At 61.3% G+C, this 15,484-nt stretch overlaps 1 protein-coding gene across 1 annotated transcript; it reads left to right on the plus strand.

Annotated features, from left to right (window-relative positions):
• The first annotated feature begins 68 nt into the window (after window positions 1-68).
• MYBBP1A (MYB binding protein 1a) lies at window positions 69-14,942 on the plus strand. Its single transcript, XM_060080568.1, has 26 exons — window positions 69-294; window positions 490-588; window positions 1,314-1,397; window positions 1,487-1,561; window positions 1,662-1,769; window positions 2,672-2,847; window positions 3,008-3,175; window positions 3,283-3,400; window positions 4,489-4,784; window positions 5,409-5,519; window positions 6,065-6,190; window positions 6,377-6,544; window positions 6,635-6,734; window positions 8,353-8,449; window positions 8,548-8,699; window positions 9,060-9,146; window positions 9,225-9,383; window positions 9,469-9,639; window positions 9,734-9,891; window positions 10,938-11,190; window positions 11,412-11,537; window positions 11,625-11,693; window positions 12,280-12,393; window positions 12,605-12,706; window positions 13,592-13,740; window positions 13,916-14,942. The coding sequence occupies exons 1-26, from the start codon at window positions 88-90 to the stop codon at window positions 14,499-14,501; spliced, it is 4,059 nt and encodes a 1,352-aa protein (XP_059936551.1). The 5' UTR covers window positions 69-87; the 3' UTR covers window positions 14,502-14,942.
• The last annotated feature ends 542 nt before the right edge of the window (window positions 14,943-15,484 follow it).

The raw sequence follows: 15,484 nt of genomic DNA on the forward strand, positions 1-15,484 counted from the left end.
CCCGCCCCCAGCCGACCCAATTCAGTGCGCATGCGCCGCGACCCGACCTGGAAGAGGCAGTCTTCAGAGCCCACGTGTTCGACAAGCATGGCGGAGACGGAGAGTATGGACGTCGCTGAGCCTCCGGCTCCGGGAGAGGCCCCGAAGAGTGGCGCCCGGCCTGCCGACCGTCATGGCCTGCTCAAGCACAGCCGCGAGTTTTTGGATTTCTTCTGGGACATTGCGAAGCCGCAGCAGGAGACGCGGCTTGAGGCCACGGAGAAGCTGCTGGAGTATCTGCGCGCAAGGCCAGAGGTATGGTGGCGGGACCTGGGGCAGGGAGCTGTATAGATCCCGGCAAAGATGTAGCGGCGGGCCCCAGGAGTTGGGCCCGAGGTCATGTGGTCGCGAACGTGGAGGCCCAGGTGAGCGCGCGCCGAGGAGCGGGGATGATTGGGTGCCGGGCGGTTCTTTTCACTGGCCCACCTGGGGATGTGCTTGGTTCCTCAGGGATCATCTGAGCTGAAGTACGCCCTGAAGCGCCTAATCACTGGGCTCGGGGTCGGACGAGAAACAGCCCGGCCCTGCTACAGTCTGGCCCTGGCGCAGGTGAGGTGGCGGCTCCTGGAAGGGGTCCAGCCTTGCTGGTCAAAACGGTGGGGGAGTGAGAAGGGTAGATGTCCCAGCTGCAGGAGAAGTGGCAGCCGAGAAGTTGGTGGGGTGGCATTCGAGTTGATGGGGGAGGTGTCCCCACGTGGACGCGGAGAAAACTGCATGAGCACGGCCTGTGTGCAGAGAAGCCCAGGCAGGTGCAGTGGAAGGTTGAGTTCGCTTTTGGGTACATGGGTTGACCAGCCTCTGAGGTACATTTACTGGGGGTAGTAAGCTTTGGGGTGGGTTCTCTTACCTCTGCAGGGTTCGGGACCCTCTTCTCCCAGGGGGCACTCAACTAATTATAGGCTATCTCTAAGGAGTCTGAACAAATGGAAGGGCTGTAGAGACCTGGTCCTTGAGGATCTGCCTGGGGGGAGCTCAGAGCAGGCTGTGGGGACAGAGGGTTTGGGAATCGCAGTTGAGCAATCTAGCGGCCCAAGGAGGTACTTTCGGAACCCCAGCTGGGCATGAGGTAGGGAGGCAAGATTCAGGTCCATTCACAGCTGTGTTCTATCATCAGTACTGCTCAGAGGCGGGTAGGCAGTTTCGGAGGCATCCTTGGGGTGGGAGCGGGGGTCCAAGGCCTCTGGGCAGAAGTTGAAGGGAGAAGTGGGAGGAGATGGAGGCCTTTGGGATGTGGCTGGGCCACTCCCCCGGAACCCCTCCTTTCCTCCTGGCAGCTGTTACAGGCTTTTGAAGACATCCCCTTGTGCAGCATCCTGCAGCAGATACAAGAGAAATACGACCTGCAGAAGGTTAAGAAGGTGAGAGTTAGTGGCTCCCGGGAGGTCAGCAGCCCCGGGGTTGGGGAACGCTTGGGTCCTTCTCACCAGTGCCTGGAATCCTTTTCTAGGAGATGGTGAGACCTGCTCTCTTTGGAAACCTGTTTGGGGTGCTAGCCCTCTTTCAGTCAGGCAGGCTGGTGAAGGTAAGAGCTTTGGGGGTTTTGGGGTATGTGGACTGGCTTGGAGTGGTGGGGGGGAAAGGGCATGCCCTGCTCACACCCTCTCTGCCTCTGGGGGTACCAGGACTCAGAGGCACTGATGCAGTCGGTGAAGCTGCTGCAAGTCCTGGGCCAGCACTACAACCACTTGCAGGAACAGCCCCAGAAGGCCTTGGTGGACATCCTCTCGCAGGTACGGGGCCTGGGGTAACGCTGCCTGTTGTAGAGGAATATGGAGAAGACGTGTGTTTACGCATAGAAACGCAGTACTGTCCTGCGGAAATGTGCGTGGCCCTTGACATTTTGTAGTAACTACATTTAAAAAGTGAGAAAGAAATAGGTATGGTTTATTAGACTAAATAAAACATGTTACTGTGTCTAAAGTATTAATGTGCAATCAGTACAAAAAAGCTGTAGAGGTAGTTTACATTCTTTTAAGTGTCCAAAATCCAGTGTATTGTACACTTACAGCATATTTCCATTCAGATTAGTACATTCTAAGTGCTTGGTGTCCACATGTGGCCAATGGCTGCCATATTGGATAGTGCCGTTGTAGAACAGTGCCTGGCATGTGCCCGGTGGGTTCAACATGTCTACCATTGTTTTGGGCAGAGCTGGCTCCTCGGGGGCCCCCACTGCCCTGTGTGGGGAATGGAGGTGGGCTCGTACCTAGAATCCTTTGCTGCTGAGGAAAAGGCAGGAACCGGTACATCCCAGGCCGAGGCTTTCTGCACAGCCGTGGCCACAGAGCCAGAAGGACCTTCACGTGGGGCACCTCGTATAAGAAATGGGCTAGTTCTGCAAAACCCAAGAGAGGAATAATTAAAAGGGTGGTCTAGGGCCAATTAGCATCAGTGGAGTGCTTGTTTAAAACCCAGCTTCAGGGACTTGGGAATTTGAGCTTTCTAAGGAATACCCTCTGATTCTGATGCCTGGCAAGGTGGGTTGTGGCTGTCCCTCCTTGGGCTGGCACTGTGACAGGGGCCTCACGGGAGCCTGGCAGGTGGAACAGGGCCCAAAGGAACTCACCCGACGGGGAGAGACAAAGGGTGCCGTGAGGGGGGCCCCCTCCCTCAACCCGTGTCCCCGCGCCAGATCCCAGAGGCCATGTTGCAGGAGGTCCTGCCGAAAGTCCTGAAGCCCGACTTGAATTCAGTACTTGGTTCCCCTGAGCACCTGGAGCTCTTCCTCTTGGCCCAGCAGAAGGTGCCCAAGAAGCTGGAGAAGCTGATGGGACCGGTCAACCTGTTCTCAGATGAGAGCATCCCCAGGTGTGAGGGAGGCGGGGAGATGGGCTCTCTGGGCCTCGGGGCTGCCTCTCCATCCACGGGTTTGCGCCATGGCCTGGGGTCGGGTGTCCATGTGGCCCCAGGCCCCTGGCCCTATCTGTTTAGGGAGTGCCCCCTGAGTCCCCTCCGCCTTCCTCTGCAGGCTGGTGACTGTGATGAAGATGGCGGCCACCTCTGTGAAGAAGGAACGCAAGCTGCCTGCCGTGGCTTTGGACCTGCTCCGCCTGGCGCTCCAGGAGGACAGCTTCCCACGATTCTGGAAGGAAGTTGTGGAACAAGGGCTCCTGAAGAAGCAGTTCTGGCCGGCCAGGTGCGTGAGTGCTTGACCTCTCTCCATCCCTTCTCCCTGGTCTGTTAAGCAAGGGATGGGCCAGGGGTCCAAGGGCTCTGACCAGGCTCTGTCCTGTGCCCCCTTAGCTACCTGTGTTTCCGCCTGCTGGGCGCGGCCCTGCCCCTGCTGTCCAAGGAGCAGCTGCAGCTGGTGATGCAGGGGGACCTGATCCGCCATTACGGGGAGCACATGGTCACTGCTAAGGTGGGTGCGGCCCCCTGTGGCCCAGCCCTGCGAGTAAGGGCCAGGTGACTGGGCTGCTTCCTGCCAAGAAGTGGGCGGGGTGGGGGGGGCCTCCTCGGGTCAGCTGGCTTCTGGAAGAGAGGGTTGCTCTCCTGCTCTCCGTGTCAGTGGTCCTGCCTGGGATGGGCAAGCACAGCTGCTATTGGGAGGACCTGGGACCCGGGTGTCCCTTCTCTCTGCGTAAAGTGAGCTACGTGAGGGCCGACCCCCCCACACCCCCTGCCTCTATCTACACACCGCTCCCCCGCCTCTATATCTACACACCGCTACCCCCCGCCTCTATATCTACACACCGCTCCCCCCGCCTCTATATCTATATACCCTGCCAGCAGTCTGTCCAGACCTCCCTCCACCCCCAGCTAGTGTTACAGCGAGAACAGCCATCATGCCTGATGCTGTTTTTTTTCCCCCCCCGATGCTGTCTTGAGCAGTCTGTGCACCCCACACTAAGCTAAGTGCTCCACAGGAGAATCAACTGGTGCTTAAGAGCACGGAATCCCGGACCTGGGTCTGCCAGGTTCCCGTCCTGACTCCACCGCAGCTGGCTGTGTGACCTTGCTCAGCTTGCTTCCTTTCTCTGTGCTGCTCCTGCTTGCCCGCGAGATGAGAGGAGCAGGACCTTCCTGTTCACAGGAAGTGCTGCTGGGTTTGTTAGTAGCTTATTTCATCTTTACAGCCAGCTTTGGAGAGCTGCTGTTCCCCTCTTCTGGGTGAAGGACAGGCTCAGAAAATACAGAGCAGGGGTTAAGAGCATGGGCTGGGGGGCCAGACTGACTGGAGCCGGATCCCAGCTGCACCACTTGGAGCCCTGTGACCCTCAGAAGTTACTTGCAAGCTTTCTTGTGCCTCGTTTTCTTCATCTGCAGAACAGTTAGAGGGGCCCAGGGCAAAGGGTTGTTACAGAGATTAAACTCTGGGGCGCCTGGGCGACCCAGCTGGTACAAGGGAGGGTGCTTCCTGGGCCTCAGTATAGCCTGTTGTGGAAGAAGCTGGGGCGCTGTTGGATCCCTCCTGGCTGGTGACCCCAGTGCTGTGCCCAACTCTCGCAGCTCCCGAGCCAGTTCAAGTTTGCTCCAGAGATGAACGACTACGTGGGGGCCTTCCTGAAAGGCTGCCAAGATGACCCCGAGCGGCAGTTGGCCCTGGTGGTGGGCTTCACGTCCGTCACTAACCAGGGCCTCCCCGTCGTGCCTACCTTCTGGCGGGTCACGCAGTTCCTGAGCGCCCCCGCCCTCAAGGGCTACGTGGCCTGGCTGCGGGACATGTTTCTCCAGCCCAACCTGGACTCCTTGGTGGACTTCAGCACTAACAACCAGAAGAAAGCTCAGGACGCTTTGTTCCACGGGTGAGTGGGCCTGGTGGGGGGGGCCTGCTGCCCCCAAAGGCCTGGGCCCTCCCTTGCATGGTACCCTGGTTCCCCAAGCCGGGAGAGGTGGGGAAGATCCAAGCCTTCGCTCTTTTTTTTTTTTTAATTTACTTATTTTTGGCTGTGTTGGGTCTTCGTTGCTGCGCATGGGCTTTCTCTAGTTGCGGCGAGCGAAGGCTACTTTTCGTTGATGTGTGCAGGCTTCTCATTGCCGTGGCTTCTCTTGTTGTGGAGCACGGGCTCTAGGCGCGTGGGCTTCAGTAGTTGTGGCACGTAGGCTCAGTAGTTGTCGCTTGTGGGCTCTAGAGTGCAGGCTCAGTAGTTGTGGCGCACGGGCTTGGTTGCTTTGCAGCATGTGGGATCTTCCCAGACCAGGGATCGAACCCATGTCCCCTGCATTGGCAGGCGGGTTCTTAACCACTGCACTACTAGGGAAGCCCCCGAGCCTTTGCTCTTAAAGGCCTTGGTTTTCTCACACGTGGCCCCGTGCTGGTGATAAGAGCATTGGGGGATCTTGATTGGTTTTTCTGTCTCCAAGACGGGGCAAGGGGGCACTGTTTTCGCCATCTCTAAACGGCTTCCGGACTTGCCTCCTGCCCACAGGCCTGAGCGAGCCGTGTTCCGGCTGAGGAAGTGGATCATCTTCCGCCTGGTCAGCGTTGTGGACAACTTGCACGCGGAGAAGGAGGAGGCCTTGATTGAGGAGGTGGCCAGGTACCGTCATGAGATGTGCTTGAATCCGAACTCCCCACGGGTGCAGCGGCCTCTTGTCTGGTCCTAGTTTGGGTCCCCCTGGAGCCAGGAGCCTGGGGGTCAAGTCGTCCCTGCCCCTTAGGCAGGAGGAGATTTAGGGGAATTCCTTGGGGGAACCCTCGGATGGGGGGTCCTCAGAGGCTTGGGCTGGCTCCACCCTCCCCAGATGCCTTTGCGCGTCGGCAGTTTTAGGGGGGCTTGCCTCTGCATCTGCCAGGCGCCCCTCCCGCCCTCCCTGCAGCCCTAAGAGAGGCAGAAGCAGTGGTGCCCTGGCTGAGGCCACACAGCCTCACATCTTGGTTCTGAGGGAGGGATGCTGGTCTTCTCCCCAGTTTGGGCTGGGCTCTGTTCTGCTGGGGATCCAGACCTGAGAAATGTCTGCTTTTTCATCGTCAGCACCTGGCACCAGGCCCTCGGTGAGGGCCCGAGGATGGGCTGGTCAGAATGGTGTCACTGACTGAGGGTAACACGGGTTATTCTCCCTCCCTCCCTCCCTCCCTCCCCAGGTTTTGTTTTTTCCACTCATTCTTCGAGACAAAGAAGCCCACGTCCCAGATCCCTGAGACCGAGCAGCACTTCTCTCACCCCCTGGACAGCCGGACCCGGGAGGTGGTGGGCACTGCCTTCTTCAGGTGGGCGCTGGGCAGCCTGGGAGAGGTTTGAGGGTGGGCAGTGGGTAGGAAGGTGGCCTCGGGGCGCTGCTCCTTCCAGTTCGAGGCTGTGGCCTAGTGAGTTCCAGTGGGTCACAGTGTGGGGATGGGGTGGGGTGTGGCCTTGTTCACCAGCCCAGCCTGTGACCCTGACCCTGCCACTACCAGCCTGCTGCAGACTCTCAGCACACAGTTCCGGCAGGCGCCGGGGCAGACACAGGATGGGCAGCCCTGGACCTACCACCTGGTGCAGTTTGCAGACCTGCTGTTGAGCCACAGCCGCAACGTGGTTTCCCTGGTGGCCTTCACCACGCAGCAGCGCCAGGCCTGGGACCGGTGAGAGGGCGCAGTTGCCACAGCATGGGTGGGACACTCTGGGGTACTGACGTTGGCCACAGTGCCTGAGGGCGTGCCTGTCTCACCCAGGACGCTGAAGACTCTGAAAGAACTGGAGGCCCAGTCCTCAGAGGCCAAGGCCACTGCCTTCCAGCACCTGCTACTCCTGGTGGGCATACACCTCTTCAAGGTATGGCAGCCTGGAAGGGAAGGGGTTACAGACCTGGGGTCCGCGGTGGCCAGGAGAGGCTCTGGAGTGTTGAAGTTGGCAGGTTTCCTAGGCTGACTGCTCCTGGCTGGAATTACAGCCCAAGGAAAAAATCACTCCATCCACTTACTGGGCACCAGCTACACCCTGAGCTTTCCATGCAGTGTCCTTTGTTTGTAATCCCCACGGTTTTGAGGCAGGCACGTCTTTTTGGCAGGTGGGGTAACAGAGAGGTAAAGTAACTTACCTTAGGCCATACAGCTGTTGGCTGGGATTCAAACAGGGATCTGACTCCACTATCCCACAGGACCTCCCAAAACTGCCTTACCAGAGGTGATGGATGTAAAGGAGAAGAGGGGGTCTGGCTCTGGGCATACCGGTCACTGATGGGGGCAGTTCTTCTGTCTGTCAGTGGTCAATTGGAAGTGGGGTCCTGATTTTTCTGTCTAACTCTCACACATCCAGACTCCATAAGGAGTGGGTTGAGGGTAGCGTGGTTTTGTCTGGTGCTCCCCACGTGGTGTTCCGTGCCCTGTCACTGCATTCCTCACGTTGTCACTCATACCCTTTCTCATGACGGGTCCTCTGGAACCAGCTTTGTCTCTTTTTCTATTCTTTCCACCAAGAAATTTTGACCACGTTTGGAGTTTCGTGCTGGCAGTTCTTTTGACCCTCGTGGTTTCTTCCCGGCCCTGAACCCTGGTTTCCCTGAAGGTTTTCCTCTTGCGTTGTGTGGGCTGGCTCTTGTGGGCTGCTTCAGGTCTTGAGTAGTCTGAGGAGACGGGACTCCCTCCTGGCCTCTTGGCTGAGGTTTTTGCTTCCAGGTCTTGGGCACTCAGCCCAGCTCGTAGACGAGCCATGTGGGTAACGATCGGTCTCGATGCGCCTTCCAGTGCTTGGCACTGGGCCTCTGAGGAGCCTACCCAGACGCTGGGACCTCCGAGCTTGACTTGGGTAAAAGGTACCCAGCCACAGCCTGGAAGCTGGAGGCACAGGTGGCCAGGGCTTGGACCCTGTTCTGGCCTTCGCTCCACCACCCCTGCCCCAAACACTGACGCTGCCCTGCTGCATTATGGAGGAAAGTCTGCCTTTTTGGTACCGACAGTCACACAGGTTATTTTCAACTCAACCGGTCGGTGGCTGGAGTCTGAGCTTATTCCCCCAGCAAGATGGGTTTAAATTTGTTAAGATCAATGATTTTCAGGTCTTTCTCTGTAGCAATGTCGAGCCTGGTGTGGGAGGAGAAATCTAGAATTGCAAATCAGGAGGCTGGGACCTGCTGGCGCCCTGTAAGCCTGACCAGTCCAGCCTTGTCAGGATCTCCACTGCTGTGGCATCGGTGGGCAGGTTGGGCTTCACGGTCTCTGAGGGCTCTCAGACCCTGTGCCTGCGTGTTACGTGTAAAAGGTCATCGGCTCTCGGGCTGCCCCTGGGGTCTGGCTGGGGTCCTGTGCTCCAGATTGTGATGGTGACTGGCCAGGGCAGTCTGGAGTCTTCTAGGCCTCAGATGCCAGCTCCTCCCACTTGGCCACCCCTTCTTCTGGCTCAGCAAAGGCTAGGAATGGGGCCTGGCTCCTGATTTCTGTCCTGTCCTGCACAGTCCCCCACAGAGAGCTGTGACCTCCTGGGCGACATCCAGACCTGCATCAAAAAGAGCCTGGGGGAGAAGCCCCGTCGGACCCGTTCCAAGGCCAACAGTGGGTCATCGTCCCGGGGGGGTTGAGGGAGCAGGCAATAGGGACCCGGCATGGGGTGCTGGCGCCCTGCCCAGACTCAGCCCTTTCCCTGCTTGCAGACCCGCAGGAGCCGCCGTGGGTGGAGGTGCTGGTGGAGATCCTGCTGGCCCTCTTGGCCCAGCCCAGCCACCTGATGCGCCAGGTGGCCCGAAGTGTGTTCGGCCACATCTGCTCCCACCTGACTCCACGTGCCCTGCAACTCATCCTGGATGTAAGCTGGGGCCTTTGGGGACATGGGTCCTGGGATGGGGCTCCAAGCACCGGGCTGCACTAGGGCTGCTTCAGTGCCACCTCGTCCTGACTGTAACCTGCCGTGTGGTCGGGGGCCTCTTTCAGGGTCTCCCGCTGTGCCCCCTGACCCTGGGTTTGCCAAGGGCTGATCGTGTTTATCAAGGAGGCACTGGAGGGGAGTGGCTTTCTCTCCTGGGCTCCATCTTCCTCCCTGAAATGGGGACCTTTGGCCGAGACCGGACGGCCGTGGTCAGGGAAGGCAGTTGAGAGGGCCCAGGGGTCTGAGGCGGGTGAAGGGGCCGGGGCAACAGATGCGTCAGCCATCTGGGAATCCCGGCAGGTGCTAAACCCCGAGGAGAGCCAGGAGGAGGACGACAACGTGGTGGTCACAGACGCCTCCGAGCAGCAGTTGCTGGGGGATGTGGAGGTACTTGCCAGCAAGGGGCAGGGGGTGGGCGGACACGCGGTGAGTGGTGGAGAGGCGTGACACGCGGCCCACCCACAGGACAAGAGCTCGGACGAGGGTGAGGACACGGGCAACAAAGACTCGGAGAGCGAGGAGGAGAGCAGTGACGAGGAGAGCGACGAGGAGGAGCGGGACGGGGACGTGGACCAGGGCTTCCGGGAGCAGCTGATGGCGGTGCTGCAGGCAGGGAAGACACTGGTGAGCAGGAGCCGGGCTGGGGGCCCTGCGTCCGTGGGCGTCTCCTGCACGAGGCCGGGCCGCTCACGGGGCATCTGTTCCTCAGGGCGGAGCCGACGGCGAGGACGACGACGAGCTGGGGGATGAGGCCATGATGGCCCTGGACAAGAGCTTGGCCAGCCTCTTTGCCGAGCAGAAGCTGCGCATCCAGGCCCGGAGGGACGAGAAGAACAAGCTCCAGAAGGAGAAGGCACTCCGGCGGGACTTCCAGATCAGGGTGAGCCCGCTAGGCGGCCCCAGCCCCACCCTCCGTCCAGTCTCCCTCTGCTCCCGTCCCCACACCTGGCTGAGCCCACCCTTCCCGGCTGCAGGTCCTGGACCTGATCGAGGTGCTGGTGACCAAGCAGCCCGAGAACCCCCTGGTCCTGGAGCTGCTCGAGCCGCTGCTACACATCATCCGGCGCAGCATGCGCACCAGCAGCACGAAGCAGGAGCAGGACCTGCTGCACAAGACGGCCCGCATCTTCACGTGAGCGCGGGCGGGCCCCCGGGGAGCTGGGCCTTTGGGGTTCCCTGGGTAGAAAGGGTAGGAGCCAGGATCCCCGAGGACCCGCATCATTTAGGAAGTCTCACGCAGCTCTGCCCCGCCCGTGTGTTCTGCAGCCCTTAGCATGGGGCCCCCAGTCCCATCCCTGCCCTCGGGGTCACCGAGGCTGGGAAACCCGACAGGGCGTCCAGCGGCGACATTCTGGGCCTGTGGCAGGGGCTGGATGGGAGACAGCAGGGGTACCTAGCCCAGGCTGGAGGTGCCAGGGAAGGCTGCCTGGGAGAAGTTGAGGCAGTGCAGGGAGCTGCGGGGCTCCTCAGGCCCAGAGGCCACAGGCGCGGCAGAAAGGTGTGTCCACACGGGAGCTGGTCAGGTGCAGCCAGACTCGAGAGGCCCGGCCCTCGCAGAATTGGGAGGCCTTGGAAGCATTTGCAGCCAGGAGGCGGGCGAGTGGGTGGCGCTAGAGCAGGGAGCCCAGCAAGAGAGCCGGTGCAGCGTGGCAGGTAGAGAGCAGAGGAGGTGGTGGAGACAGAGGCCTAAGGACCTGAGGTGCCGAGCGTGCAGCGCAGATCAGGTGGGGAGGGGCAGTGGACAGCGCAGCCCCGGCCCACGCCCGCTGCAGGCCCAGGTCCCACTTTCTCAGCTAGTTCTCCCTCCCACTCCACCCAGGCCCGCAGGGTCCTGAGCACATAGGTCCTGGGTTTTGTCTTAAAAGGAGCCTGGAAGCCACCATCCCCCGGGGGACGGGTGTAGATGGGGCTGTGGCCAGATCGGGGTGTTGGCCCGTGGTGGAGCCTCACCCAGGGAGCTGGTTTCCCTCCGGCTTCTCCTCAGAGCCCATCTGCACGTGGCCCCGGGCCTGCCCCTGTACCCTTGGTCAGACCCCTTTCTTTAGGTGTTTGTTTCCTGCCTGTGAGATGGGACCTGGCGTCCCTACCCTGGGGTTTGGCCCTGCCGTGGGTCGGAGTCGGGGTGGGGGAGGGTAACATCGTGACCAGCTCTGGCCACCCCCGGCTCTCCCCACCCAGGCACCACCTGTGCCGCTCCCGGCATTACTGCCGCAACGTGGGCGACCGCGTGGAGACTCTGTACGCCCAGCTGGAGCGGCTGGTGCAGCAGGCCGGTCGCCAGGCTGATTCCTCCGTCTCCCTCTACTACTTCAACGCCTCCCTCTACCTGCTCCGGGTCCTGAAGGGCAACACTGTGGGCAAGTCCACCTGCAAGGCCCAGAAGAAGGAGAAAGCCGGCACTGACGCCGGCACCCAGCCCCAGGGCCCAGAGGTGAGCAGGCGCTGGCCTGGGAAGGCTCAGCCTGGAAAGTCCAAGCCGGTGGGAGCCAGTCCCAGGAGGCAGCGGGACCATCTGCCCATTTCACAGATGGGAAGTTGAGGCTGTGCCTTCCCCGGGACCCAGCTTTCAGCCTTCTGAAGGCAGCCCAGGCTCTGCTCCCATGCCAGGGCCCCCTCCCTGGCATCACACCAGCTCTCTCTCACGTGGTGCAGGCTGCCAGCTGCTTGGATTTGAGCCTCGTGACCCCGATCTACTCATCGGCACTGAGCTCCTTCCTGACCAAGCGCAGCAGCCCGCTTACAGCTCCCATGTTCCTCAGTCTCTTCTCCCGGCACCCGGTGAGTTGTAGTGGCAGGCCGCCCCCTTGGGCCCCTGCTCGGCCCAGTCCTCACAGCCCACCTCACAGCCTGTCCCTCCCTCCGCAGATGCTCTGTAAGGGCCTGCTCCCCGTCGTGGTCGAGCACGTGGCAAGCCACACGCGGCCCCGCCATCAGGTAAGGGGCTTCCCAGATCCCAGCTGAGGGCCTGTCTGAATTCCCCGCTCCACTCCTGGCTAGCTGGCTATTTGTGAGGCCCAGGAATGCTGCCCTGGGCGGGCCAGAGGGTGGGCCCTGCCGCTCCAACCTGGCCAGCCCTGCCCCTACTGTAGGCCCAGAGCAGCTGGGGGTGGGGGGGCCCTTCCTGTGTGGCCCGAGCCCACGAGCTCCTCCAAGACCATGCTCTGACCTGCGGAGAGGAAGCCCCGGGCTGATGGGTGTGGGCCTGGGGATGGGGGTGGGACGAGGGGGCTGGAGACACAGGAGGAAGACGCACTGAGTGAGTGGAGGGCCAGGAACCCTGTCCAGCTGGCTGATAGCCCTGGCTGCCCCCCAGGCCTTGGTTCTCCCACCTGCCTAAGAAGAAGGGGCAGGAACAGGTGAGGGCTGAGCCCAGAGCTTCTGTGGCAACAGCGCCTCCTGCGCGGCCTATTCCAGTGCCCAACAGGCTCCTGGAGCTCATGGGGTGCCCCCCGCGGTTCCCTCAGCCCTGGCCCAGCGTGCCGAGGCTCCTGGTGACCCCATTCCCCCCACCCCACCCCAGGCCCAGGCCTGCCTGCTGCTCCAGAAGACCCTGCCCACGCGGGAGCTGAGGCTGTGCTTTAAGGACCCCGAGTGGGAGCAGCTGCTGGACCAGATTCTGGCGAAGGTCACTGAGGTAACAGCCACGGGGTTCTGCTCCCCCACCCGCTGGCAGTGGTTCTCTGGGAACCAAGGGGCAAGGGTTGCTGGACCCTGCGCCTGGGGGCGGGTTGGGGGTACCCCCAGGGAGACATTTCTCTCCTCGGCGCCCTAATCTCTTCGTGTGGGCAACAGAAAGGCTTTGGGCAGCTCGCTCGAGGGGCTCAGCCTGGCTGCCTTCTCCTTAGACCCTGCGGACGCTGGGTGAGGCCGAGACCAAGTCAGGGCGCCAGAAGGAGCTGTTCTCCTTGGAGCTGCTCAACGTTCTCTTCAGGAACATCCATCACGAGGTGAGCCTGGGCTCGGCAGGGAGGGCGCCATGCAGGCAGGGCCGGCAGTCTGAACAGAGGTGAGGGGGCAGGTGGGGAGCCAGGTGGGGAAGGTTCTGGACGCCAGGGTCAGGAATCGGGGCTTCGTGTGAGGGGCGAGGGTGCCATAGCCAGTGCCTGGCCGGGGTGGGGTGAGCTGGGGGCTGTCGCTATGCTCCAGTAAGAAAGCCGAGAAGGGGCTGGGAGGGCTGGCGACCACGGGAGGACGCGGCTGTGAGCACGGAGCCCAGGTTTCCGGGCCTTCGGAGGCGGGCCAGGGGTGGAGAGCGTGAGACGCTCAAGGGGCCGCTGTGGGCAAGGCTCTGGTTCCTCCAGCCTGTCCCAGAGGGAGAGGTTTGGGGGTCCTTAGCGTAGACACTGATCAAAGCCCAAGTGCGAGACAAGCTTCCAAGAGGGTGCTGCAGGGAGCAGACAGGGCCAGGGCCTTGCAGAGCGGCAGGCGGACCTGAGAAGCCACGCTCAGAGGGGTAGTAAAAAGCCAGGAGAGAGAGGGATGTTCTGGAAGCCAGTGGGTTTCAAAAACAACCCATTCAGTACGTGACGGGGAGGGGCAGATAGGAGGAAAGGCATTGGCAACCCTGAGGTCACTGCATGGGGCACCCCGGAGGTGGGCGGGCCTTCGGGCTGTGGGAAGAGAACAGAACATGGCACCTGGGGCTCTTTTTTCCTTGCAAGGCCAGAGAGACTAGGGATGTACAGGCAGAAGGATTGGCTGAGGGTCCAGAAGGGGGCTGGCCTCACAGAGAGGCTCTTACCAGGCAAGGGTGGGAGGACGGGGACCAGAAGCCAGGGAGAGGCCGTGCCTCGTGTGAGCATTGCAGCCACAGCCTTCCTGCCCCTCCGCAGAAGCTGACCATGGACCTGACCGCTGTCCTGGGCGTGCTGCAGAGCCGACAGCCGAGGCTGCAGCAGGGGCTACAGCAGGGGGCGCACTCGGCCGGGTCCAGCCGCCTCTATGATCTCTATTGGCAGGCCCTGAAGTTCCTCGGAGTCCAGTATGTTCCGGGAGAGGGGGCCCCCACCTTGGGAGGGGCTGGGAAGACCCTCACATTGCAGACGTCCTGATGTGTGCACCGCAGTGTGGGAGCTTTGGGCAGCTTGGGGACCACGGACGCGGAGGTCAACCCTGCCCTCACCACATACTTCTTTCCTTTGCTCACTTCCTCCCAGGCGTCCCAAGTCAGAGAAGAAGGATGCCAAGGAAGTCCCTAAGGCCACGCCGAGCCCCATTAGCATGAAGCGGAAGAAAAAGGGGTTCTTGCCAGAGACCAAGAAGCGTAAGAAACGCAAGTCCGAGGGCGCCACGCAGGAGGAGGCAGCCAAGCCTGCAGCCGCCGGTGGGGACCAGCCCCCCAGCACTGGCAAGAGGAAGAGGAAGCGCAAGGCCCCAGCCCAGTCCCAGGTGCATGGGATGCCTGCCTCCAAGAGTCCGACCCCAGACCCCCCTGCCACGAGCCCGACCCCAGACACCCCTGCCACGAGCCCCAGCAGCCCCGCCAAGACCCCAAAGCTGCAGAAGAAAAATCGGAAGCTGTCCCAGGTGAGCAGAGCCACCCCCGTGTCTCCCGAGTCCCCCAAGGAGCCTGCTGCCAAAAAGCGTCAGAAGAATCTGCCCCAAAAGGGGGTTTCAGGCAAGTCGCCGCAGTCCGCACTGCCTCGGAGAAAGGCCAGATTGTCTTTGGCCAGCAGGAGCCCCAGCCTCCTCCAGAGCGGGGCCAAGAAGAAGGGGCAGCTGAGGAAGGCGAAAAAGCTGTGAGTGTCCCCATCCGCCCCAGAGACGCCTGTTTGTTCACCGCGATTTTAATACACAAGCCACTGTGTGAGGTTCTGCCTTCCGCGCCGGGGGTGGTAGGTCTGCCGCCAGCCTGCCAGGAGGTCCCACGCCAGTGGGCCTGGCCTCAGAGCCCCCAGCCCTGGGCTGGGCCCTGCCGCTGCTCTCAGGCACAGAGCACGCTTGGGACCTTGGCTCCCCGAGCGGTGTGGCCAGGCCCAGGGCTCTGGTGTCTGGCGGGTGGGGTACAAGTGTGTCCATGCCTCGTACCCCTGAGGCTGGTTTCCTGCGGGAGCCACCGGGGCGTGACTTAAATATCTTTATTTCTTCATTTACAAGAGGAATATATTTGGCTTCTCTCTTAAGACTCTGAGATTCACAATCAGCAGCTCTAAAAAATAAAGGAGCAGTTTGGCTTCCGGAGGGAAGAGGAAGCAACACTTGGACCTGGTTCTTGTACAACAAGAAAACATCGCTGGGGCCCCAGTTGAGGCCGGGGTGGGAATGGAGGCCAGGCTGGTCTTTGGGGGAAGCCCACCCCTTGGTTAGGCACCCCCCCCGCCCAGGGTGCCCCAGAGCTTGGTGGGGAGGGGCTACTCCACTAACTTCCCCACCATTGAAGCCACACCAGCCAGTCAACTGTGGGCAGAGAGCACTAAGCTGGCTGGCTCTTAGGGTCTCCTGCTGGCCACACGGGGCCATCGAGACCAGAACCACCTTGAGTCCAGCAGAGGTGCCGGGAGGGAGTGTGTGAAGCAGAGAGGATGTGATGAGCTCCACCGGGGAAGCTGGGGGGCTGGTGAGAGGTTGGCGGCTGTGCCCCGGCGTGTGGCTCTGAGGGCGGGGGTGTCTGAAAGGGCTGCATTTGAAAGCAGCTGATGCTTGTGTGGAGGTGGCTCTGGCTGTTGGCCTGTCCCGATGTGCCTCAGCCTCCACCAGCCTCGGCCCTGGGCCAGGAAGCTTAATGG

Source organism: Mesoplodon densirostris, chromosome 18 (genome assembly GCF_025265405.1).
Source record: "Mesoplodon densirostris isolate mMesDen1 chromosome 18, mMesDen1 primary haplotype, whole genome shotgun sequence".
NCBI classification, from domain to species: Eukaryota; Metazoa; Chordata; class Mammalia; order Artiodactyla; family Ziphiidae; genus Mesoplodon; species Mesoplodon densirostris.

Bases quoted from the DNA above. Each gene is read 5' to 3' on its own strand.
- MYBBP1A (XM_060080568.1), top strand. From the start codon at position 88: ATGGCGGAGACGGAGAGTATGGACGTCGCTGAGCCTCCGGCTCCGGGA. The intron at 2,848-3,007 runs GTGTGAGGGAGG...CTTCCTCTGCAG, and splicing joins TCAGATGAGAGCATCCCCAG to GCTGGTGACTGTGATGAAGA. The intron at 13,741-13,915 runs GTATGTTCCGGG...ACTTCCTCCCAG, and splicing joins CTGAAGTTCCTCGGAGTCCA to GCGTCCCAAGTCAGAGAAGA.